General features: G+C 45.4%; 1 protein-coding gene across 1 annotated transcript in view; it reads left to right on the top strand.

Moving 5' to 3' along the window:
- Nucleotides 1–4366: 4366 nt before the first annotated feature.
- The window catches only part of Clcn1 (chloride voltage-gated channel 1), a 32053-nt gene continuing 12931 nt past the window's right edge, over nucleotides 4367–23488 (top strand). The window contains exons 1-13 of the mRNA XM_026409404.2: nucleotides 4367–4632; nucleotides 7429–7549; nucleotides 7928–8059; nucleotides 8650–8778; nucleotides 8996–9129; nucleotides 10272–10349; nucleotides 11439–11517; nucleotides 16505–16630; nucleotides 16930–17014; nucleotides 17243–17344; nucleotides 17647–17731; nucleotides 17994–18143; nucleotides 23308–23377. Of these exons, the coding sequence (XP_026265189.2) occupies nucleotides 4453–4632; nucleotides 7429–7549; nucleotides 7928–8059; nucleotides 8650–8778; nucleotides 8996–9129; nucleotides 10272–10349; nucleotides 11439–11517; nucleotides 16505–16630; nucleotides 16930–17014; nucleotides 17243–17344; nucleotides 17647–17731; nucleotides 17994–18143; nucleotides 23308–23377 (1471 nt within the window). The 5' untranslated portion in view covers nucleotides 4367–4452. The remainder of the gene's footprint in view (nucleotides 4633–7428; nucleotides 7550–7927; nucleotides 8060–8649; nucleotides 8779–8995; nucleotides 9130–10271; nucleotides 10350–11438; nucleotides 11518–16504; nucleotides 16631–16929; nucleotides 17015–17242; nucleotides 17345–17646; nucleotides 17732–17993; nucleotides 18144–23307; nucleotides 23378–23488) is intronic.

Raw genomic sequence — 23488 nt, 5'->3', positions numbered from 1 at the left:
CAAAGCTAGCCTCGGCAAAGGCGAGGCACTTAGCAGCTCACTAAGACCCCGTCTCTAAATAAAATTCAAAATAAGGCTGGGGATGTGGCTCAGTGGTTGAGTGCCTCCGAGTTCAATTCCTGGTACCAAAAAAAAGAATTCTAGGGCAGCATGGAAGCACTGGATTCTGAGTTATGCTCTTGGGGTATATGTCTAGAGACAAATGTGCAGGTACAGGTGGGCTTCAGAGGTTTAGCAAGAGATTAAAAATTCTGTAGGAGCATTTGGGTGGGAAATAGCTGTGGGACTTGGGGAAAGTTGCTGAGGAGTACAGAGTGGATGGGGGTGGGGCAATTGTCTAAGAAGAGGGAAAGGGCATAGTTAAGCTGAAGCATGTCACCAAACAGGGGATCCAGTGTGAAAGAATACCAGGGGCAAAGAGCACAAAAAATGGACTGAAACCAGTTGGTCACGCTGTCAGGGATACAAGAATAGGAAACTTTAAGGAATTGCAGGGATCATGGGAGTAAGAACCCATTTTCAAGACGGGAAAGCTTGGGAATTACAGAACAGTGTTTGCTGAGCAGAAGTTCCTGTCCTTGCCACCTGCCCTTGAATCAGGGCATCAGGTTGAATTTCACAACTCAATTCCCTTCCCCCACTTACCTCTGCCAGGGGATTCTCTTCTAAAATTATCCCCCTCCCTGAGCTGGGGGCTGCCCTCTGCCGCCCTTCCCCATCCTGTTTTCACAAACGGAAAAGGAAAACAGGAAGAAATGAAACAAATGATAGACCAGACCAGAGCTGCAATCCTAAGAGGAGGGAGAGCTGTCTGAAGACAGGAGAGTGGCTACTGGGGATGGAGTGCAGGGCCTAGGGAGGCACTGAGCAAGGAGTTTTCCTCCTCCCCAGGTCCCACAGGGAGTCGTCTTCCCACTGTTTTTTTGGTTTGGTTTGTTCAGAAGGAAAACAAGGCCCAGAGATTCAATTATCATTTATCATAAATGAAATGTAGCATTAAGAACTTGGAATCTAGAACTTTCTAGGTATGATTTTCAAATCTGGCCCTGCCTTTGAAGATACTAGAAACCTTGGCCAAGATAATTTACATTGAACCTCAGTTGTCCTTACCTAAAAATGAGGAAAAGTTCTCTGTCTTCAAAGGCCCCAATGAGGATTAAATGTGATGCAGGAAAAAGATTATCATATTTAGAAAGCCAGAAGAGGGAGAAAGAGGCCTGCTGATTACTACAGGGAAATCCTAATCTGCTGGGAATAGACAGAAAAAGACCAAGGATTTTTCACCCTGTGCTGGGACTTGAACCCAGAACTCGGCCCCTTAAACTGCTGGACAAGCTTTCTATCATAATGACAGCTACATCCCCAGCCTAGGATCAAGGAGTCCTGAAAGAGCAAAGCCCAATAAGGAGTAGAGGAGAAATGAGCACCCGTGGGGTCTTCTACAAAGAGAAAGTGTCTCAGAGGTAGTTGTAGTTGCTTTGCTGAAATTTAGAAAGCGGGGCATGAATGCTGTGCTGCCAGCCATGCAGAGGGAAAGTGACGCCTGAAAACACGATGACTGTCGGATTTATTTCCCCATCAGCTGGGGAGGCTGGACTTGGAGTTGGAAAATAAGAAAAACTCAGAAAATCCATACCTAAATTCCAAGGGAGATGCATAGGACTATCCTATACAAGCACCTTTACCCGCCAAACAAACCTCCCTCCCACTTATGCCCCCTGTGGCCACTCCGTATAACTTCCTTCAAACAGCAGTTCCATCAGCCGGCAGGTTTGCTCTTGATTCTCCTAATACAAGAATCTGGTTCTTGGAGTGGCAGTCTGCTTTCCTTCAGGACTACATGTTTCCACTTGGCAAGTGTGAGCACTTTCCTGACCCCCTCTGGTCTCTGCCTCCAAGTCTGAGAATCGAGATCAGGCTGAGTTTCTCAGGGGCAGGAAGGAAATAGCAATTGCATCTGATAGTTGTATCAGTTTTGTACAAAAACCAATTACCTTTAAAAGAGCCAGACCTCACAAACAAGTGAAAAATCTTTTCTGTTTCTGAAGGCCTCCAACAATATAATGTCATTTTTCACTCTATTTTCTTTGTTGAGGAAGCACTCCTTTCATTTTGCACCAGTTCCTTGGAGCTTGCCTTATCTACTGTCTGCAGTAAGAGCAGGTAGCCTCACAGAACCTTTAGTCCCTCAAACAATCACAAACATTTGTCATTCTCGAAGGGTGGATGATAGGTCTGAGGATTTATGGGACTAATGATAGAAAAGATGAGATTTTTTTCAAATTTTATTGGTATATAATTGGCAAATACAGATTTTACATATTTATGGCATACAACTTGATGTATTGGTATACGTATACATTGTGAAGTGATCACTATAATCAAGGTAGTTAACCATCATCTCAAAATTACTCGGGAGTGTGTGTACATGTGTGTGTGTGTGTGTGTGTGTGTGTGTGTGTGTGTTGAGCATATTTCAGACACTTAGTATAGTATTGTTAATTATACTCACCACACACATTAAATCTCCAGAACTCATTTGATAACTGAAACCTTACATCCTTTGACCCCAGGACCTATACCCCTAGCCCAGCCCCTGCTCTCTGCTTCTGTGAGTTCCACTGCTTTAGATTCCCCCCATGAGTGAGATCATGAAGTATTTGTCTCTCTGTTTCTGGCATATTTTACTTAGCATGATGTCCTCTTGATCCATCATTTGTCTCTCTGTTTCTGGCATATTTTACTTAGCATGATGTCCTCTTGATCCATCCAAGTTGTCACAAATGACAGAGTTACCTTCTTTTTAAGGCTGAATAATAGTCCATTGTATATGCACATCACATTCATCTGTTGATCTGTTGTTTCTATATCTTGGCTGTAGTGAACAGTCCTGCATTGAACAAGAGAGTGTTGATATCTCTTAGAGTGATTAATTTGTCTCTGGGCAGATACCTAGAAGTGGGACTGCTAGATAATATGGTATTTCTATTTTTAATTTTTTAAGGAATTTCCATACTATTTTCCATAAGTATTGTACCAGTTTAGATTCACACCCAAGTCCACAATAGTTCCCTATTCTTTGCATACTCTCCAACACTTTTTGATAGTAGCCATCCTAAAAGGTGATATCTCGTGGTTTTGATTTCATTTCTCTGAATGTTAGAAATGTTGAGCACCTGGAAAAGGTACTTTTAATGGTATCCATCTTGTTTGGGTGATTCCATTTAGTTTAGGTCAAAATTAAACATTGTAGGCTAGACTTTTGGTGTCCCTACCTTCTGGTCCTTGAATTTGAATGGATCCTAAATTTTGCCTCAGTTTATAGCTTTCGTCTATAATGAGATCATTGGGAAGGAATCTTCTTAGGAAAGTCTGTGAAATAGACACAATGCTGGATAGAGCAGATTGGCCTCTGTCAAAAATTATTTATTGGCCTAAAAGAGGAAGAATAAAGAGGTGACTTCCCCTTTGTCTTTTGCTTGTTGGCTCATCATGGGAAGCACTCCTTTCCCACCACCTTGCCTCTGGATTATTTCCGCTTCTCCCTGTTATCTGCCTGTGCTGACAGAGCTGTCATGGGCACCACAGTTTAAGTGGGAGCTCAGTCCTTCCCCGTAGATCTGGGCTGGCCATGTGGTTGATACATGTGGGTCTGGGAAAGGGGAGAAGTTCGAGAACCCAAGGCTATTACCAGTGCTTCCCTCAAGTGTTCCACACCCAGAGGGTGATAAGGATGGGATCAAGGGGTGGCACCAAAGGTTATTAGCAGCCTCTGGCAGACCAGGGCAGAGAGCTGAAGGAGTCAGCAGGGAATGGAATGGATTAGAGAGGCCGCCAGACAGAAGCACAGGATCTAGATGAGAACTGAACCCTGCAAAGGTACCGAGCTGGAGACCACCCAACAGGGAGAGATGGCAGAGAGGCACCAGCTGCTCTCCCAGGTGAGTTTCCTGGCCAGCGTTTCCAGACCTTCTAGTTACTTCTGCACCACACCCCTGGCCTTCCACATGCTGAGGGAGAGGTGGGAGCCAGGGCCTTTAGTGCAGACCAGTGCAGCACACAGCCTGGAGAACACACTGAGCAGCTCCCTACCCTGCCCCAGCGATATTTATAGAGGAATCACTGACCTGGGCCTGGAAACCTACTAGTGACTAGGGAGGGGACAATGCTGCTGGCCTGTGAAGGGAATTCCCTGTGGGGCTGTCCCACAGGTTCTTATCCCAACCCCCACCCCAGCACTACACTGACACCTGCTTCGACCCCAAGCAGATCAGATGTGGCTGGGGGGGGGGGGCATGTCATGTGATGGGGAGGCATCTATAAATAGCTGGAGGTGGGCATGCTGCCCCAGACGCCTTGGGGACAGGCGAGAGCAGAAGTTTAAGGAGCTGCCCTGGGGGGAGGACGGGGGCAAGCAGGCCAAGGCCTGGCTAGGGCTGGGGGGCAGGCCACATGGAGCCATCCCAGTCACAGAGGCATGGGGGTGAACAAAGCTGGTGGGGTAGTGCCCCCCAGTACCAGTACATGCCCTTTGAACACTGCACCAGCTATGGACTGCCATCTGAGAACGGGGGCCTTCAGCATCGGCTCCGAAAGGACGCAGGCCCCCGGCACAACGCCCACCCCACACAGGTAAAGTCCTAAGGGGAGGGAAGCGGTGGACAGGGGAGAAGGTGGGGCCAGGGATGGGTGAGTTAGGAATTAGGTGAAAAGAGGGAGCACCTTTCAACTTTGTAAAAGTCCATGGTAATGTGTTCAAATTATAAAACCCTTTCAAGGATATGGACTCACCTAAGTGTGCACTCTAGAAATACATGTGCATATTCATGTAGCCTTTACTAACAGGATAACCAACTCCTGTGGGGAACTGGCAGAAACAGATCCAGGAGGAGCTCGTGCTTACGTAACCCACACAGGGTGATCCAAGTTGGGGCCCACATGCTCTGTGCTACCAGCATCTCCCACATGCAGACCCTGGGGGATTTCTGCCATGCAACCTACCACAGAACACACACACACGCACACACACACACACACACACACACACACACAAACTCTTCTACAGAAAGCAGAAGAAAGGAGTCGAGACAAGGAGAGAAAACAGGCTGGGTGTCTTGCCAGTATTCAAAAACCTACCCGTGTCAAAATGAGCAGAGAGATGCATTCAACTTTTAGGAGTCTGAGGACATAGCTCAGTAGTAGAGCACTTGTCTTGCTTGCACTAGGTCCTAGGTTCCATCCCTAGCACCACAGGGGGTGGGGAGTGGGGGAAAGCTCTTAGATGACAAGATTGAGCAAATAAGAACCTAGTAAGTGTGAACCACTTAGAAAGGTGCTGGTCCTAGAAAGGAACTGGCAAACTAGTTAGGGAGAAGCATCCTCCAGGGGTGGGGATCAGTGGGTTCAGACATCTAGAAGAGAGGAAATAGAGTTGGGCCCAAGGAAAGGAAGGTGGTGAAATCACCCTGGAAAGTTTACAGGCCACAATTGGTAAGTCTACCTCTCACCACAGAAACTGCAGAGACGGAGAGCGGAAGGTGTCCTGAGGGTCAGATCAGACTTAGAAAGTGTTTTGCTGACAGGGAGCCTATGTTTCTGTAGGTGTGAGGCTGGAAGCCTGAGGGGTGGGCTCTGCGGGTGATTCACAGCATTGGAGTCAAGAGGATCCTCAGCCCTGACCAGTCCCCCAGGGAAACTGTGGAGGCAGCACAGGACACAAATGTCATGTAGGCTGCAATAGTGAGATAGTGGTTTCTGGAGATGGTGGCACCTGACTGTGGCCTCTGACCCAGGCCTTGGAACACAGCGTGAGTTCCCTCATTCTCAACAGGGTACTGGTCATTTCTAGAGGGGGAGGGAGACAAATCGAGGAAAAGTGCAGTTAGGGCACTTTCTGGTGACAGTGAGGACACTGGCCAAATGTGCATGAAACCACATGGGAAAGAATGACAAATTCATTTGGAGAGGGGTTCAGCTGGTTTCCACAAGTCTTTGAAAGCAAAAAATTAGTTTGGATTTTTATGAGGGGAAATTCCAGAGTTACACAAAGCAGGGAGGATGGTATAATGAACCCCCAAGTACATGACAGTTTTCCACATTTCATCCACCTCATTTCATCAACCCTTCACATGCACAGAGGACTGTCAACATGTCCCAGGCATGGCATCACTTAGAGACTTGGGTTTTGATTCTGCCTTCCCCTCCCCTGCTTCAGTGTGGTGGTTAGTGCTGGACCAGCACAATGGATCTGGTCCTGTAGCACCTCCCAGCCTAGGTTTTGGTAGGAAGCACACCCTTCCTAAGCTATGCCAGCCTGGGACCTCAGGGAGCAGAGGCAGCCCCAGTTTTCTGACCTCCACTGGGAGTATCTTCTAGCTCTGGGTCCCAGGCAGGGTTCTGAGGGAAACACTGACTCCCTGGGCCACCGGCCTCATCCTAGGAGACGAAACAGCTGGGAGCAGAGCAATGGGTGTGTGCCGGTTCCGGACCAGGTTAAAACAGATGCTCACGTTATGAAATCAGATCTCTTCTAGGTGGTTCTCCCAGAATCAGCAAAATGGCCTGGCCTGCACCTGGTCCCAGAGGCTGGAGATAGTGTAGTGTGGGGCAAGGGGGCAGTTAAAAGTGATCATTTTACACGCACCTCACAGTCACATATTCTAATGACAAGAGGAGGCTTTGGGATCTGACTGTGCCTCTCCACCCCCTTCACATGACAGTGGGGCCTGGTTACCTTGTTTTGGGAAGTAGATTGATTGACTTCCCTTATCAGACCTGATTCCTCATTATGCCTATGAAGGCTGGGGGATGAGATGGATGGGGTTTATCCAAGCTCAACAGAGAATCCAGGTGCCACAGGAAGGCATTCACAGCAGGCAATATAACCAAGTCATTTGTCTCCGTACCCATGTGCAATTTTTATGAGTCAATGAAAAATAAAATCATGTGTTAGCTAGGCCAGTTCATCCTCACCTGGTGCAAAGAGTGACCCTAGGAGGGAAGTCAGTGTCAGGGAGTTGGGGGTCTTGGAAATTATAGAGTTCTACAGAAAGCATAGTGACACTTAAAATACCTACCAGCTATGGATGCCCAATCTAAGTGCGGTTCTCTGTGTCTCCACTACCTAGTGGGAATTAGCCTCCCTGATGAAGGCTACCATGAACCAAAATGAGTACAGGATGAGGAAGGGATAAAAAGAAGGGGTGCATGTATGTGTGTGTGTGTTTGTGTGTTGGGGGTGGGGATGGACAGGAAAGAGCAGAAAATATGCGACTGGAGAGTGGAAAGGTAAGAGTAGGGAGACCACAAAGTACCCTGCATGCAGCCCTCAACACCCCAGATCCAAAAGAGCTCTATTTCTTGTCTGTGAGTCTCCTGGCTGCCCTCTGTCTATTCTGAATAGACATTGACCATTCTCCTTCCATCCAGATTTATGGCCATCAAAAAGAGCAATTCTCAGACAAGGAACAGGATATGGGGATGCCCAAGAAGATGGGCTCCAGTTCTACGGTGGACAGCAAGGATGAGGACCACTATTCTAAATGTCAAGGTGATGGGGACTGAGGAGTAAAGGACTCTGGAATAGGAGGTACAGGGATTGCAAGAGTACCCTGGATGCTCTGTTGTACGTACCTCCCTCTTCCACACACTCATAGAAGCCCTCCTCTAGGTGCTAAGGGAAAAGCACTTCACCCACCTCCTTCACACTGAGCCTTGTTCCCTACTGTCTCCCCCTCCTCCCAAGAAACAGGAGCTTTATAGGGGAATTCACAGATTTATGGGGAGTTGGTAGAGGTGTAAGGAGAATTCAGCAACACACACAAGACCCTAGAGCCCAATTCCTCCCCTCTACTCCTCAACCGCACACTTGAGGTAGAGACTGGTGGGCTGCTTTTGTCTATTTTTTTTAAACATTTTCTCTTCCTAGATTGTATCCACCGCCTGGGACGTGTGGTGAGAAGGAAGTTGGGGGAAGACTGGATCTTTCTGGTGCTCCTGGGCCTGCTGATGGCTCTGGTCAGCTGGTGCATGGACTATGTCAGTGCCAAGAGCCTTCAGGGTACGCTCCTGGGGACTGGTGCCCTCGGCCTCTCCCCACACGGAGGCTGTTCCTAGGATTTCTACCTAGGGCAGGTTTGGGTAGGGGATGCTGTACGGAGGGCAGACACAACTTGTCTGAAGCACCTGGCCTCAGACAAGACCAAACCCATCAAGGCTCGAGGCCCAAATCCATATCCCTTCCACCTGCAGTGGACACCCCTCTAATAGGTTAACCCACTTGCTCCAGTTTCCCCAGGATCTTCCCAGTTTTAGTTCTGAGTCCCAGGAACCCCTCAGTTCTGGCCAGGTAGGTGGATTGTCACCCCATGGCCTCTAGCCATGCGCTACAGTCTATTCTCAAGTGTGACTTACAGCCCAAACACCTGCCTCCACTGGCAGAGGGAACTTGAGCAGGCACTCACCTCCTGCAACTCAGGTTTCCCACATGTAAAATGAAAGTAGTATCCCTGAGGAGAGGCAAACAGGATGTCCGCAGCCTGGTAGCACAACCAGCAGTATGTCTGCCATGCAGTGCTTTAGACGTGGGGTGGCAGTGATCACCATAACTGTCAGCATCTCCTCCCTGACCCCAGGCTTGTGTCCCTGCAGCCTACAAGTGGACTTACGCCCAGATGCAGCCCAACCTTCCTCTGCAGTACCTGGCCTGGGTCACCTTCCCGCTTATTCTCATCCTCTTCAGCGCCCTCTTCTGCCAGCTCGTCTCTCCCCAGGCTGTTGGTGAGAACTTTCTAGAAGAGTCCACACAGTATTGTTGCCTGCAGACTGTTCCACTCTGGCTTCCTCCCATCCTTCAGCCCCACTTCCAGCCCTTTGGGGGCCTTGCCGTGATTCCCTTCAGGACAACTTCTTCAGTCCTCCCAACCCCCATTTCCCTTCCATCTCCTGCTTAATCTCCAGCTCAAACTTGCCCATGACCCTTCTTTAACCCTTCCAGGCTCTGGAATCCCTGAAATGAAGACAATCCTTCGTGGGGTTGTCCTGAAGGAGTACCTCACAATCAAAGCTTTTGTGGCCAAGGTGGTGGCCCTGACTGCTGGGCTGGGCAGCGGCATCCCTGTGGGAAAAGAGGTGGGTCTGGTGTGCACTGGGAGAGAGCTGAGGAGAGAGAGAGAACAATCTAGGGGCACTCTGGGAGCAGTTATGGACTAAAGGCAAAGCCAAGAGGCAACAGGGAGGGGAAACACTGGAAGGTCCTCTCCTGGGGATGCAGGTCAAAAACGTCATAGCTGGGGGGCTTTCCTTTAGATCAGTCTCTCAACCTGGGCACTGTTGGCATTTGGAACTGGAAAATTCTGTGCTAGAGGTACTGTCCTGTGCAGCGTGGTATTAAGTATCATCCCTAGCCTCTAACCATAGAGGTCAATAGCAACCCCAGTTATGACAACCAGAATCCCCCAGACATTGCCAAATGTCCCTGGGGGGTGAAATCCTCCACCTAGTTGAGAACCACTGCCTTAGCCACAATCCCCTTATTTTAACATGAGAAAACAGAGACCTAGAAACAGGCTGTGCTTCTTCAAGGTGTCACCCTCTGGTCTCAGTTCATCCTCATATACCCTTTGCCCCCTGCTGTGGACACTCCACATATCCAGAGTCATCTTTTTAAAATGGAATAGGTCACATCTGACCTCTGATCAGTAACTTCTCTGCAGCTTTTCATACCACTTAAAATCTGAAGGTCTCACCCTAGACTGCAAGATCCGGGCTGATGACACCCTCCCGTCTGCTAACCTTCCAGCCTCCCAGCCTGCCCCGCTCCCTGTGCCCGGTTCACAGGGCTTTCTTCCCATCCCTCCACCACACCAAGCTCATCCCACCTGGGACTCCTGCACTTGCTCTATTCATTCTTCCTCCTGACACTCCTGTGGCTCACTCACTTCATTCAAGGTGCTACTCTGTTTCAACAGGCCCAAGGAGGGGCCTCACCAGGCTACCTTTATCTAAGCACATGTCACCACCTGCCCTCAGCCACCCCATCTCTCTCTCACCCTCCCTCACTGGCCTCTTAGCTGGCATTATCTGAAAAGAAAACATGCAGGTCTATCATCTCGCTCTCTGATGAAGCTTCTCAGAGGCAGAACTTCCGTCTGCCCCTTTTCCAGCACTTCATCCAGTGCCTGAAGCAGGGAATATTCATTTCACTGAACCCTCTGACACGTTCCCTGCCTTGCAGCCTCTCACCCTGAGCCCTGGCTATCCCTCTCTTCTAGGGCCCTTTTGTTCACATCGCCAGCATCTGTGCTGCTGTCCTGAGCAAGTTCATGTCCATGTTCTGTGGGGTCTATGAGGTAAGGTTGAGACAGTGGAACACAGTAGGCGCCAGTTGTGAAGAAAGCCAGCCGAGTGTGCACAGGGGGCTGGGAGGGCTGCCTCTGCTCCAGGCTGGCCATGATGCTGGAGGGGACATTGCACTAACCACCCTACTATTCTCCTTGGCCCTGCCTGCCCACATGAGCTGTCTAGTGCCTCCGTTTAGCCTGTGCTTGTCCTCCTAGTGCACACCTATCCTGATCCGTGCCGGCCCCCCTCATGGTGACTGGGCTGGTCTGCCCTCATGTTACCCTGCTAATCCACATGGCTGGATCCTCCATCAGTCCCCCTTGATATCCCTCCTGTGCTGCCCTTGTCCCTTTGCAGTTCCTGACCCCCACCCTGATCTTGCTTACATCCCTCCCGCCTGTCCCACCCTGCCACCCCCTGGCCCCGCGTGCTTCTCTGTTGCAGACCGTGCCTGGGCAGCTTGACCTCCTGGTGCCAGCCTGCGCGGTAGGCGTGGGATGCTGCTTTGCAGCCCCTGTTGGAGGCAAGTTTCACTTCCTCCCCACCCCAGTTGCCTGAGCCAGACTTGGAAGAGGTTTGAGTGGCTGTCACAGCTTAAGGGTGGAGAGGGTCATGCTCACCAAAGGGGCTGGTGGGTGGGCATCCAGGGAGTGACCAGAGATTATCACCCCTAACCTCAGTCCCTTGTGTTTTTTCATCAAAGGGCTGGATAGTCTTCTGAGAATAATTGCTGTCTCATGCAGAATTTGCTGACACTTTTCTGCCTGTCCTCTCCTGACTATTTTGCTACTCCCACTCTCATCACGAGTGTCCCCATCTCTAGTCCTCTCTGGTCACTTATAGTCTTACCTGCCTGGTATATATTGGCTTAACTTTTGTTCATCTTCAGTTTGGGCCTTGAGCCACGAGGTCACTTCCTGTTTGTCATACTCACTGAGTTTCTCCTGGCCTGGGAGTCACAGGGGTAATGGGACCATGATGATTCCCTATGACTTAGGCCTCTAACTCTGCCTTCTTGCTGTCCCTACATGTCTCCCCCTCCTCTGCCCCTTGCCCTCCTCCTCCCTCCTGCCTCTCTCTCTCTCTCTCCCTAGTAGCAGCCGTACTATTACACTGATATCCTGACGGTGGGCTGTGCTGTGGGGGTTGGCTGCTGTTTTGGAACACCACTTGGAGGCAAGTTCCCCCTCCCACATCAGGCCACCTGCCTGGCCTTTCTCGCTGTCAGCCTCACCCAGTACTGGAGCTAACCATTTTCCTATTATCATGAGGACAGCTTTTAGTGAACATTTTACCAGTGTCTAAGTTCAGTTCCTGCTAAAAGCTGTATGAGTGAGATGTCATAGAGGAGAGTACTGAACTGAATCAGAGAGGGCAAGTGACTGGAGCAAGGGCATCTGTTGGTAAGCTGCCGGGCATCCGAACCAAGGCAGTCTTCATAGTCCTCTACTTATTTAAATCCCATTTGTATCATCAAATCTTTTGCTGCCATGTATCATGTCTTGTGATAGAATCCATGCACTTCTTTCTCCAAGGGAAAGCTTACATTTTGCTGTGTTCTATTAAGGATGTGGGAATTTAAGTGGACTTTATTTAGATTAAGGACAATCTCTAAATGAGGGTCCTTGTGGAATTTTTTTCCTGATAACAAATTACAGTTTAGTTTGACTCTTTCTACCCATATGAGGCAAGCAGTGGTCTTTCCAATAATTTTTCTTATCATGGATGTGGTTGAAGAGGCTGTTCTGTTTATTTAGTCATCAAAATCAGGTATAGCCACCCTAACAGGGCAGGGATAATATGGATCATTCATTGGAGTCATTGGTGATAAAAAACAAAAAAGGTTACCAAGTTGATAACTGAAGGAACAAAATTACAGAAAGGGCATATGCTTTTCAAATGACCACCTGCTAGAGGTTCTTTTCAATGATGAAAATGTGATCGGTCTTTCCCTAGAGGAGTCTTTCAGGTCACTAAAATGGCTTGGCTCAGGAAGAGGGCACAGGTCAGAGTTCAAAGTCAATGCAAACATACCCTGCTGCCTTTGCTGACCCTGTGTCAAAGCACACAGCATGGGAGACTGGGTGAGCACACCAGCAGGCACCCATTTGCACTCCTGTTGTCAGCTGTAGTCATTGAAGTCATTAGTCAGTGGAGGGCACTGTGTTTGAACCTCTACTAAGTAAGTTCACACTTACTTCTATATTCATGTTCACTTTTACTTACTCTTTAACCTTCAGAAGATCTGAAGAATGTTTTTAGACAAAAAGTTTTGTTATTCTAATTTTGTTTCTATTAGCCAAGATTTTTTTTTAAGTAAAGAATCTACATTTTCTATGTAAAACCGGAATTTCTGAGGTGAATGATAAAGGTTTTTTTGGTCCTGTGTAGAGTACAGAAAAGGCATAACCCATAGGAAAGTTACAAATCATTGTTTTGAACACAGAAATTGTTAAGAACTTAGCTGTGATCCCAGCTATTCAGAAAACTGAGGCAGAAAGATTACAGATAGCCTGGGCAGCTTAGCAAGATCCTGTCTCACAATAAAAATGAAAGGCCTGGGGATGTAGTTCTGGCACTGACAGTGTGCTCCTGGTTCAATCACCTATTCGAGAAAGAAAAGAAAAAAGAAAAGGAAGGAAAAAATTAATTATTAAGCACTTGGAAATGAAGGTACTATGCTCAGGCTGTTTGTATTAAATGATAAATGTTAAAGGTCTCTGCAGATGGCATTACTTGATTTATTTTTTCATGAATATAGAATAATTCTGAAAGAAAAGTTAGTATTAAGATCATTTATTCACCACGTAGGCAACTCAGTTCCTTACACTAATGAATGAATTATCATTCAGTAGTCTACTGAAATGACAAACATCTTTTTGCTGTCATTATTTCTCAGGCACCATGCTTAGTCCTGTGCTTGCTGGGTGCTCATGTTTGAAAGGGAAGAAAGACACACAGGTCATCACAGCCCAATTAAGTGTCCCAGTGGCAGCCTGGGCAGCAGTGGGAACCTACTCCTAGGCTGCCTGGGGAGCCTGTGAGGCTTTACAAAGGGCAGTGTTTAATATGAGGTTTTGTTAATAAGCAGGAAATTACAAGAAAGACAGTGAGGCAGGGTATACTGGACAGAGGAATAGCGTCAAAGTCAAAGATCTGGGAAACTGCCATTATATAGGTGAGTGCTATTAGAGGGCATGGAAAAGGAAAATAGGAAATGAGTCTGGAAAGGTAAATGGGCAGAACCTGAAGGTCTTCACAGGCCATGCACAGGAAGGTAGGTTTTATTCTCTAAACTGGGATTGGCCCAATTGTACTTTACAGAACATAGTTCTTCGTGGTGTTAAAAAATGGCTTCAAGACCAAATCCGTTGGAAAATGCCTGGTTAAACATATAGTTTTTTTTCTTTAAAAAAACTGGAAGGGTTGTTAGAACAGCTGAGATGCTGACTTGCATGGTGAATGTCCCAAATGTGGCTGGAAACATTTCCCACAGAATCCTTTGGCAGCCACTGTCTTGGGGGACTTGTATCACACAGACCTGACTTTGGGAAGTGCTCTGAAGCCATGGAAGGATTTCGAGGAAGGAAGAGACATGACCAGCTTTGCATATCTGTCCAATCCCTTTGGCACATGTGTGCAGGATAGAATTGGCCTGTGGATTAACAGGATTAATCTAAGATTAACAGGAAGACCATTGTCATAGTCCCAATGCTAGATGACAAAAGACTGAAGTGGGCAGATGTAGAAGAGATTGAGAAGAGGTTGATAAATATGAGTGGTAGAAAGAAAAATGGGTGTGACATGGTGATTTATGTGAGGTTTGGAGAGATAGGAGAGAAGGAGGGGCCTAGGCTGACACCGAGATTTCCTGCAAAGGCAGCAAAACAATGGTATTAGTAACCAAGGCGGGGGACATGGGAAGTGAAACAGCTGGGGAGCTGATAAAGATCACTTTGAGTATGTTGAACTTGACATTCCTGTGGCATATCCAAGCAATACCAAGTAGACAGCTAGCTAGGTAAGTCCAAAACCCAGGAACTGGGCCAAAAACAGGTTTGCTAATCTTGGTATGTAGGTGTAGCTGGCACTGCAGGCAAAGTGAAATTGAGAGCAAGAGAAGGAGACCAAGGACAACACCCTGAGTTGGATAGAGTCATAGAAACCCACAGAAAAATAGAGAAAGATTCAGAGTAGAAGAGAGCAGTATCCCAGACCCAAGAGGTGAGCAGTTTGTTTCTTTAAAGCTTTGTTTCCTTTTAAAAGCACATTTTGTGTTTGGCTCAGGCTAATGTTAAAATAAGCTCTCATTCTTGAGCATACAGTGATAGACTGCTAGGGAAAGTGTCCCAGATCCACACGGTAGGAAAGAAAACTAGCCCAGGATTTCAAAAAATTGTTGTAAAATATTAATAAGTTGGAAAGTTTCACCGAGGCCACTCAAAGCTGATTTTGCTTTTGTTACTGACAGAGGAAAGGAGGGAGCCTGCTCCACCTGATCCCCACTGTGGGGACGCCTCCTCTTAGGCAAAAGGCATCTGCATCCCCTGATGGGATTTGAAGAGCAAGGCAGCAGAGTGGCCAGCAAAGCTGCCCCAGGTCCCCTTGGCTGGTGCTGCCTGCTGAGAGGCCACTCACACAGGCTCTGTTCTCTCCCTTCCTCATCTTAGCCTTTCTCACTCCTCTCTGATTTGTGCCAGGTACTAAACTGGTTTCATAAATCTGAACAAATAACGAGAACTGTAATAATCCAAATTCAGAGAGAGTAAGATGAAAATGGGTAGTTTTTACCTGAAGAAAAGATCTAGCTGGCGTGGTTACCCAGAGGAGGTGACATTGGGGCTGACCGTAGGGCTCCAGTCCTGGGCACACTTAACTCAGTGTAACCAGTTGACTGTCCCCTGCTGAAGAGGAGGCAGAGGCCCTTGTGGGATTTGAGAGATATGACTTATAGATAAGGAACAGGGAGAAGAAATTCCTAACATCTGTGATACTGTCCAAAGGGGAAGGCAGGTTGTGGGTTGTGGGCACACCAACAACCTACCATCCATTGTAGGAAGAAAAGGGATAAATCTTGCCATGTTCACTGGAACCTCATCTCCATTCATCTTACTATATGCTGGGTCTCCTCCCTCATTTTTTGCTAAAGATGAGACTTAGCCTTGTTTTAGTTAATTTTGTTATCAAGTTTTACTTGGCATGTAATTAAAGTCCACCACTTTAAAAAAAAAAAACCTTATTTATTTATTTTCATATTAGGGTTTGTACCTGGGGTTGCTCTTCCACTGAGCTCCTTTTTATTTTTTATCTTGAGACAGTGTATTACTAAGTCTAACCCACTCTTAATATGTTTAAAGGTTTATCTCTTTTGAATCTCTTGAAAGCTGTTTTTATAAACTCATTAGCATTCCTTCCTTAGTCTCCACGCCCCTTACTCTTATTCTATAGATCTCCCTCCTCATTTTCTACTCCAGTGATTACTCTCAGCAATACTACTAATGAGGACTACTAATTGGACTACTACCCTTTTACCCCACCCACCTTTCTTAAGTATGATTGTTTTTAATCTTCTTCCAGCCTTGGTTACCCCCCTTGCTTTGGTCCCTTTCAGTCAGGATTTCTATGTTAATTTTTGTTTGTTTGTTTTAATTTGCACGAGTCCTCTTTCTTTTCTTGGAATTGTCAGCTTGTGTAAATCCCCTCCTGCTTTTCTTACTTCTCCAAACTCCAGCCCCTGGAGGTAGGCAGTGTCAAAAGAGAGTCCCAGTGAATTCTGAGCTCTGCCTGGCAATTCTGCTGAGTACCTGCCCTAGAAGCTTCCTCCTTTTAACCTTCCTACAGAGTGTTTTCAACTGCCTTTAAACATCTATTGATATTCAATAGTTGTGAACTACATACTACTCAAACCTACATACTAAGGGGTGGGAGGACACAGCCACTTGAGCCTTATGGTTTGGGGGTGGCGGGCACATCCATTTCCCACCTCTTCCTCCAGCCTGGCAGGCCTGTGGTGTGCAACCTGCAACACCAAGAGATCATTCCTTTCTACACTGGCCTGTCCCAGATTTAGATTTAAGTTTCAGCAAAAACTCCCCATGTCTGAGCAGTGGGGCAGTGGAACAGTGGGGCAGTGTTTGCTGACCCCGCTTCCCTGTCCCCATAGGAGTGCTATTCAGCATCGAGGTCACCTCTACCTACTTTGCTGTTCGGAACTACTGGCGAGGATTCTTTGCAGCCACATTCAGCGCCTTTGTGTTCCGCGTGCTGGCAGTGTGGAACAAGGATGCTGGTAACAGCGAGGCCCTGGGTGGAGGCCTTGGGACCTAAGGCTGCTGGTGAAAGGACATGGGGGGCAATTTAGGAAAGGAGTGGGTGGCATAATTTAGAAGCAGGCCCAAGGTTATAGGACAAGGACCTAGGTCATGGGGTAGGGAGTACAACTATGGAGTGATTGTGTATAGAAAAATGGAAATCACAAAGAAAGGGAGAAATCAGGGCTGGGGGCAAAGGGGCAGGAACCCTGATGGCCCACCCCGCATCTGGCTGGCGGTGGAGCCCCCACTGGAACCCTGCCTTCTCATCCTGCAGTCACCATCACTGCTCTGTTCAGAACCAACTTCCGAATGGACTTCCCCTTTGACCTGAAGGAGCTCCCAGCCTTTGCTGTCATCGGGTCAGTGGGGCCAGCTGCTTTAGGTGTGGTGAGCAGGGTGTGGGGTGAAGCTATGGATTGGAAGGGACCAGGCCTGGAGGTGCGGTGGGCGAGGGGAGGTGTGGCTTGTGCGGGGAGGTGGGTGGAAGGGAAGGAGGGAGTGTGGGGTTTGTTTCCCTGCAGTGGCTGGGTTGGAGGGATAAGGGTTTCACGCCTGTGAGGTTCCAACCCGATAACTTACGCCCTCAGGATTTGCTGTGGGTTCCTGGGAGCCGTATTTGTGTATCTGCATCGCCAAGTCATGCTCGGTGTCCGAAAGAACAAGGCCCTCAGCCAGTTTCTTGCTAAGCAGTGAGTCACTGCCCTTCCCTTGCCCTACCCATTAAATGTTCTGATTTCTCAAGTTCCTCCCTTTCTCTTTGTAGAAGGCAGTAAACGCCTCTAGGTGGCGTGTAGGAGCAGGAATACTGCTAGAAGGGCAAGTTGTGTGGGCTCCTCTATAATGATTACTTTTTTTGGCAAAGAGAATGCTCTTTGTTGAAAGACCTGAGAGACTAGAGTGGACTGCAGGAAACTTGAGCTTGCCAAAGTTCTTGTGGTATTCACCATGGGTGGCTAGGCTCGGGGGAGGGTTAACTCTGTTTCTCTTTCAGCCGCCTGCTGTATCCTGGAATTGTCACTTTTGTCATCGCCTCCCTCACCTTTCCACCAGGAATGGGTCAATTCATGGCTGGAGAGGTCAGCCCCAGGGAGACTGGGGTGGGGGTTGGGGGTTGGGGGTCAGGTCGCTGCACAGGGACTAGGTCCCTCTATCAGGAAGGGAGGAGACAGCTCAGGCTGTGAAGCTTAAATAGTTTCGCCCATGGGTGGACTCTCCTGGGAAAAGGGAAAAAGGGATCCTTGAACAGAGAGGCTGGGGAAAGAGTTCTTCATTCTCCATGTGAAAAAGGAAATACAGTCTCTCCCTGGAGAACCTGCTTGCTCTGCTTCTTCCCCTCAGCTGATGCCTCGCGAAGCCATCAGTACCTTGTTTGACAACAATACGTGGGTAAAACACATAGGTGACCCTGAAAGTCTGGGCCGATCAGCTGTGTGGATTCACCCCCAAGTCAACGTGGTCATCGTCATTTTTCTCTTCTTCATCATGAAGGTACTGCTCCCCCACTGCAGACCTCGTAAACATGTCTTCAATCTAGGTACCCAGGGTTTGCATGGGGTAAGAGGGGGCAGAAATTCTCTGGTCTTTCTCAGAACTTACAGAAGAAACCATAGAAGCTGCAGAAGTGAACCCAGATCTGGGCTAATTGCTCCGTTCATATCAATTTCGCGATGTTCGACATAATTATAATCACCCTTCCAGAGGTTCCACTTGTTCTCTTATTAAGGCATCTGAGAAGCCAAGTAAACAGAGCTTGGCAATATAGATGGCTGTGTAGAAACCTTGCATTAATTAACCAAATTCCTCCCACATATTAGATAATTAGTACTTCATTCTCCATGTAACTGATAATTCTTTTTTAAAACATTTTTTAACTGTGGATGGACACAATACCTTTATTTTATTTATTTATTTTTATGTGGTGCTGAGGATTGAACCCAGTGCCTCACACTTACTAGGCAAGCACTCTACTACTGAGCCACAACCCTAGCCCCTGATGATTCATTTTTCAGGTGATTTGCACATAGATTTTTCTCCCCAGATTATGGGCAATCATTTTTCTAGAATTTCAAAAGAGATAAAATATTTAAATTAATTTTAATACTGACTATAAATAATTGTTATAAATGTTATTATTCTTCATTTAGGTAGCTAAGTTATTAGGATCTTTCAACTCAAACCATTTTTTCCTAACTTCAATTAGGATCTTTTTTATATCCATTCTTTTTCATACTTGCCCATCAAAGGTTATATATATATATATAGCCTTCTCAATTATTACCCTGTACAAAGACATTTTTAATTTCCAGCCCTGGTGTGACATCTAGACAACAGCTGATTGCCTCTTTTCCTTTTTCTATGATTATCCTTCTACTAACACTGTGTCTTGCTTAAATAACCCAACATTTTTCTCTCTATATTAGTGTTCTCATATGTATGTCTGCCTATATAGAACTTTCATGTTTTTGAATACCTTTCTATTAACTTGTTCATTAAAACATTTTATGAATATATATTTGCCCAGGACACAAGTCACTAAGTTATATTTATATTGTTATTACAATACAGTAGGTTTATTTATTCATTTGTTCAAAAAATGTTACTAAACACTTGCTATGTGCCACCATGTAATATTTGATCATTGATCTTTAGCTAATCTTATGCTTGCAGTTGAAAAAACTTATTTTCAAAGATCTTTCTTGTTTTATTTTCTGCTCCTTTAATGTGCTTTTCAATGATCTTATTATAAGTATGAGAATCAAGTATTTTACACACCAGGTCTTTCCACTCTGTAACTCATACTCTCAAGATCCGCTACAGGTTTCTTGAGCAGTATTTGTGTGTGTTCTCCCCCAGTTCATTTGAAACGTTCAGTTCCATATTTTGCACACTTTATTAATTTAATTCTTCTTTATTTCTTCAAAATATTTAAGAATTTTGTTATAAAAAAGTTGTCAGCATCTTGTTAGGTATTTGATTTCTAGACTTTCATTACAGAGTTTGTTTTCTCTAATTATAAATCCAACCCCCACCCCCCATGTTGGTCATTGAGTCTACAAGTCCATCTGCAGTAGGTGGATTGCAGTTTGAATGATATTTCAGAATTTATTGTCCAGTGATGATAATTGTATTTTTCTCATATCTCTAAATTGAGTTACTTTGTAACTTTGGAGTTACATTACTGTTAAAGAGTCAAGATTTTGAAAAGTTTTATAGAAACAATATACTGTATATTTTTCAACATTTTCCCTTCACCTCCCACCTCCCCAGATTTCTAGTTATGTATCTGGATTGCTCTTCACAGATTAAAACTTATTTTGAGAAACCAATTTGGATGCTATAGAAGAAACTCAATTGTAATTAATTTCTCACAATATTATTGATAATATTTACATCATAAATGTATCAGAAAAAGTAGCACATACTTCCTGGGCTATATTTCAAGTCCAACAGTTTGCAGCAAGCTCATAATATTCTATAATATTTTTTTTTTAAAGAGAGAGTGAGAGAGGAGAGAGAGGAGAGAGAGAATTTTTAATATTTATTTTTTAGTTATTGGCGGACACAACATCTTTGTTGGTATGTGGTGCTGGGGATCGAACCCGGGCCGCACGCATGCCAGGCGAGCGCGCTACCGCTTGAGCCACATCCCCAGCCCTTCTATAATATTTATAAACATAAAAGCACTCATTGCTACAAATCCATGATGTTTCCCAGCATTTTCACTGCCTAATCATTGGACTCACAACCATGCCCTTCTTTTTTCCAAAGTTTGAGAAATAGCAAACATAGCCAATTTAAAATGTGAAAATTATCATATTAGTCTGTTCTTCATTGATGTAAAGAAATACCTAGGAAGTCTACTTTGCAATGAAAAGAGATTCTTTCAGGCCCCCAGTTCTGGACAACCAAAGAATAGGGGCTTCATTGGGTGATGACCGCTTTGTGGCAAAAGGGAGCACACATATGTATCTCAGTGTTCAGTCAATTGTATTCCCTCCGTCGTCTTATGAAGCCACCAGGAATTAATCATGAGGACTCCACCTAGATGACTTTATCTCATCCTAACCAGTTCTAAAAGGCCCTACCTCTAAACACTATAGTCATGTTGCCACCCACCCCCAATACCACACAATGGGAAATAAATTTCAAACCATGAAACCTTGGGGCACTCACACCATATGCAAAACAAAGCAGTGAATAAAACTGCTTTTCCACAGTTGGATTTAAAATTTAGTGCCTGTGGACTTCTGGCAGTGTCATACAAACAAGTGGGGTTCTTAGTTCAGCTCTTTCATAATTTTGAAGAAGGGAATTTTTACCTTTCTCCATCTTGAACCATGGAAAGTATCATCTTGTTATAAATCAAATGATTATGAATGTGATTCCAGCTTCTCGATTTCCCTTTAAATAAGTCTAACTTTACTACCTACTATCAATATGTTTGCAGCGTAGCCTGAGAACATTATGTTCTCTGTAGAATTCTTTCTGCCTGATCATATATCACTCTGTCTCACAAAGAGTCTGTATGTAGTGGCATCTGTGGTAATAAGTCTCTAGTTTCCTAGTTCTCTGTAATTGGTGATTAAAGTCTTGGGAGTTGTGTTCCACATCACTTCTGGATCTTTTCTTTCATGTGTCAATAGCTAAAAAAAAGTCTTGCTAATCTCATGTCATTCTTTGTGCTATGGAGGTTGATAACTTCAGAGTCCTGCCCCCCCAATCCTGAACGTGTTCTTACACATATCTTGGAGGATAATCTAGTTCATCCTCTGAAATCAGACATACCAGTCATCGATTATCGGTATTACTGGAGCTTTTGGCTTAACCTGAGCCTTCAAAATCCCTGTGGTGTTGTTGTACTTATTCCAAAAAGATGTTCATAATAATTCAAGAGGTCTCAAACTATTAAATGTCATAATAATTTAAGAAGCTTAAGCTACAATTACCTAGAATCTTGTCTCCAGATAGTCTGATGCATGGCCTCCAGTGGGGTCTTGTCATTGCATTTTAAATAAGTGCCCCTGGATGAGCATCACTCTGTTAGGTATTTTAGTGACTCAGCTCCAATAGTTTTTCTGCTTTATATGAACACTGTTTGGCCAGCCTATCATCTTTCCTTTCTTCCTACCTCAATCCTGCCAATTTTCACAGAGCACTGTGCCAGTGCAGAGAAGGCAATCACAAGATGCATTCTCTACCCCAAAGAAATTCTCAGTGTATATTTTCTTCATTTTGAGCAATTAACGTTACGGTTCTCAACTGTTTTAAACAGACATATTCTGTCATGAAAAAGTGTGTTTTGGGCCGGGGTCATGGCTCAGTGGAAGAGTGCTTGCCTCACATGTGTGAGACACTGGGTTCAATTCTCAGCACTGCATATAAATAAATGAGTAAAATAAAGGTTCATCAACAACTAAAAAAACATTTTTTTAAAAAGTGTATCTTTTGTCTCATCTCAGAGCTTATGGGATGATGCTTCTTCAGAGTCTTCGTTACTGTCTCTTCAATTCAGCTTTGACTGATGGGAAGTCTTTCTAAGGTCCAGAAGATTAAAAATTTTATTTCTCATTAGTTTGCAGTGCAGTTGGAGCAATTTAAAAAAATGTGAATCCTTTAATCATGGCAGTTTGTTTTGACCTTTAGCTGTTACCATCTTGCACCTAATTAGTTTGAGATCCTTAACTAGAATTGGCTTACTTATTTTGGAAGCAATCATAAACCTGTTGCTGAGTTATTATATTAGTCTCATGCCTTTATTTCTTCTGCAGATATTTCAAATGTTCAACCACTATTTTCTTTTCATTTTGTTTTCAGTTCATTTGTATTCTTTGCCTTAGAATGTGCATACTGCTTTAGCTAAAATTGTCCCAATTTCTTTTGGAATACTACCTTATGAAGTTGACCTTGGAGATCTTTTCTATTGTATTGGCTGCCTAATTGGGCTCTTGCTTCTTCCTTTCAGTACATTCAGGACAGGTTGATTTTTTTGTGTGTGCATGGTGGGGGACAAAGCCAAGACCTCACATATACTAAGCACATTTTCCATCACTGAGTAACATCCCTGTCCCCAGATCTAATTTTTTCAAAGCAAATAGCTCAGGTTTCTCTGTGAGGTTCGCCATATGGGGGGCTTTGTAAAGACACATGGAAGCTAAATTCATTATGCAATAAGTCACTAGGACTTAAGTGCTTACCAGTTAGAGCTGGGGCTCCTTTTCAGAAATATTACCTGACCAGGAAAATAAATCTAGCTTTAAGAGTTTCAGGCTGCTCTAGAGGTGAACTGTCTGGGTTAAGTGAGTACAGTGGGCTCAGCGTCTTTGGGGCTTGAAAGGGGGGGTCCCCTGGGGCTCTATTCCTGATTGCAGATTGCCAAAAGGGAAACAGTCTTTCAAAGTAGGAGGGATTTAGTTTAGCCATCTGCAGGAACTTTCTTATGCTGTTGTCTTTCGTGATCCCTCATCCCAAAAGTACCAAGTTTTTGGTTTTGTAGAAAAGATGGCAGGCAAGATGGCTTCCAGAGGATTAGCTATCCCTGGATTTCTGTGATGACTCTTGAGGTCGGAAGGACCACAATGAGTGAGAGTGTGTGTGTGAATGTGTGTGTTGGGCAGAGTTGAGAGGGGGTTCTAATACTTCTTTGTTACCCTAGTTTTGGATGTCCATCGTGGCCACCACTATGCCCATACCTTGTGGAGGCTTCATGCCTGTGTTTGTGCTAGGTAAGTTCTGATGGCATCAAACCGGTAGCTGCAATCTAGGGTTCTGAGAATCAAGAAAGAACCTGAGATGCTGGAAGTTTGTATTTGCCCTTAACACTCATGAGAGATTAT

Source organism: Urocitellus parryii, chromosome 3 (genome assembly GCF_045843805.1).
Source record: "Urocitellus parryii isolate mUroPar1 chromosome 3, mUroPar1.hap1, whole genome shotgun sequence".
NCBI classification, from domain to species: Eukaryota; Metazoa; Chordata; class Mammalia; order Rodentia; family Sciuridae; genus Urocitellus; species Urocitellus parryii.
This window is presented reverse-complemented; position numbering and strand designations above follow the sequence as displayed.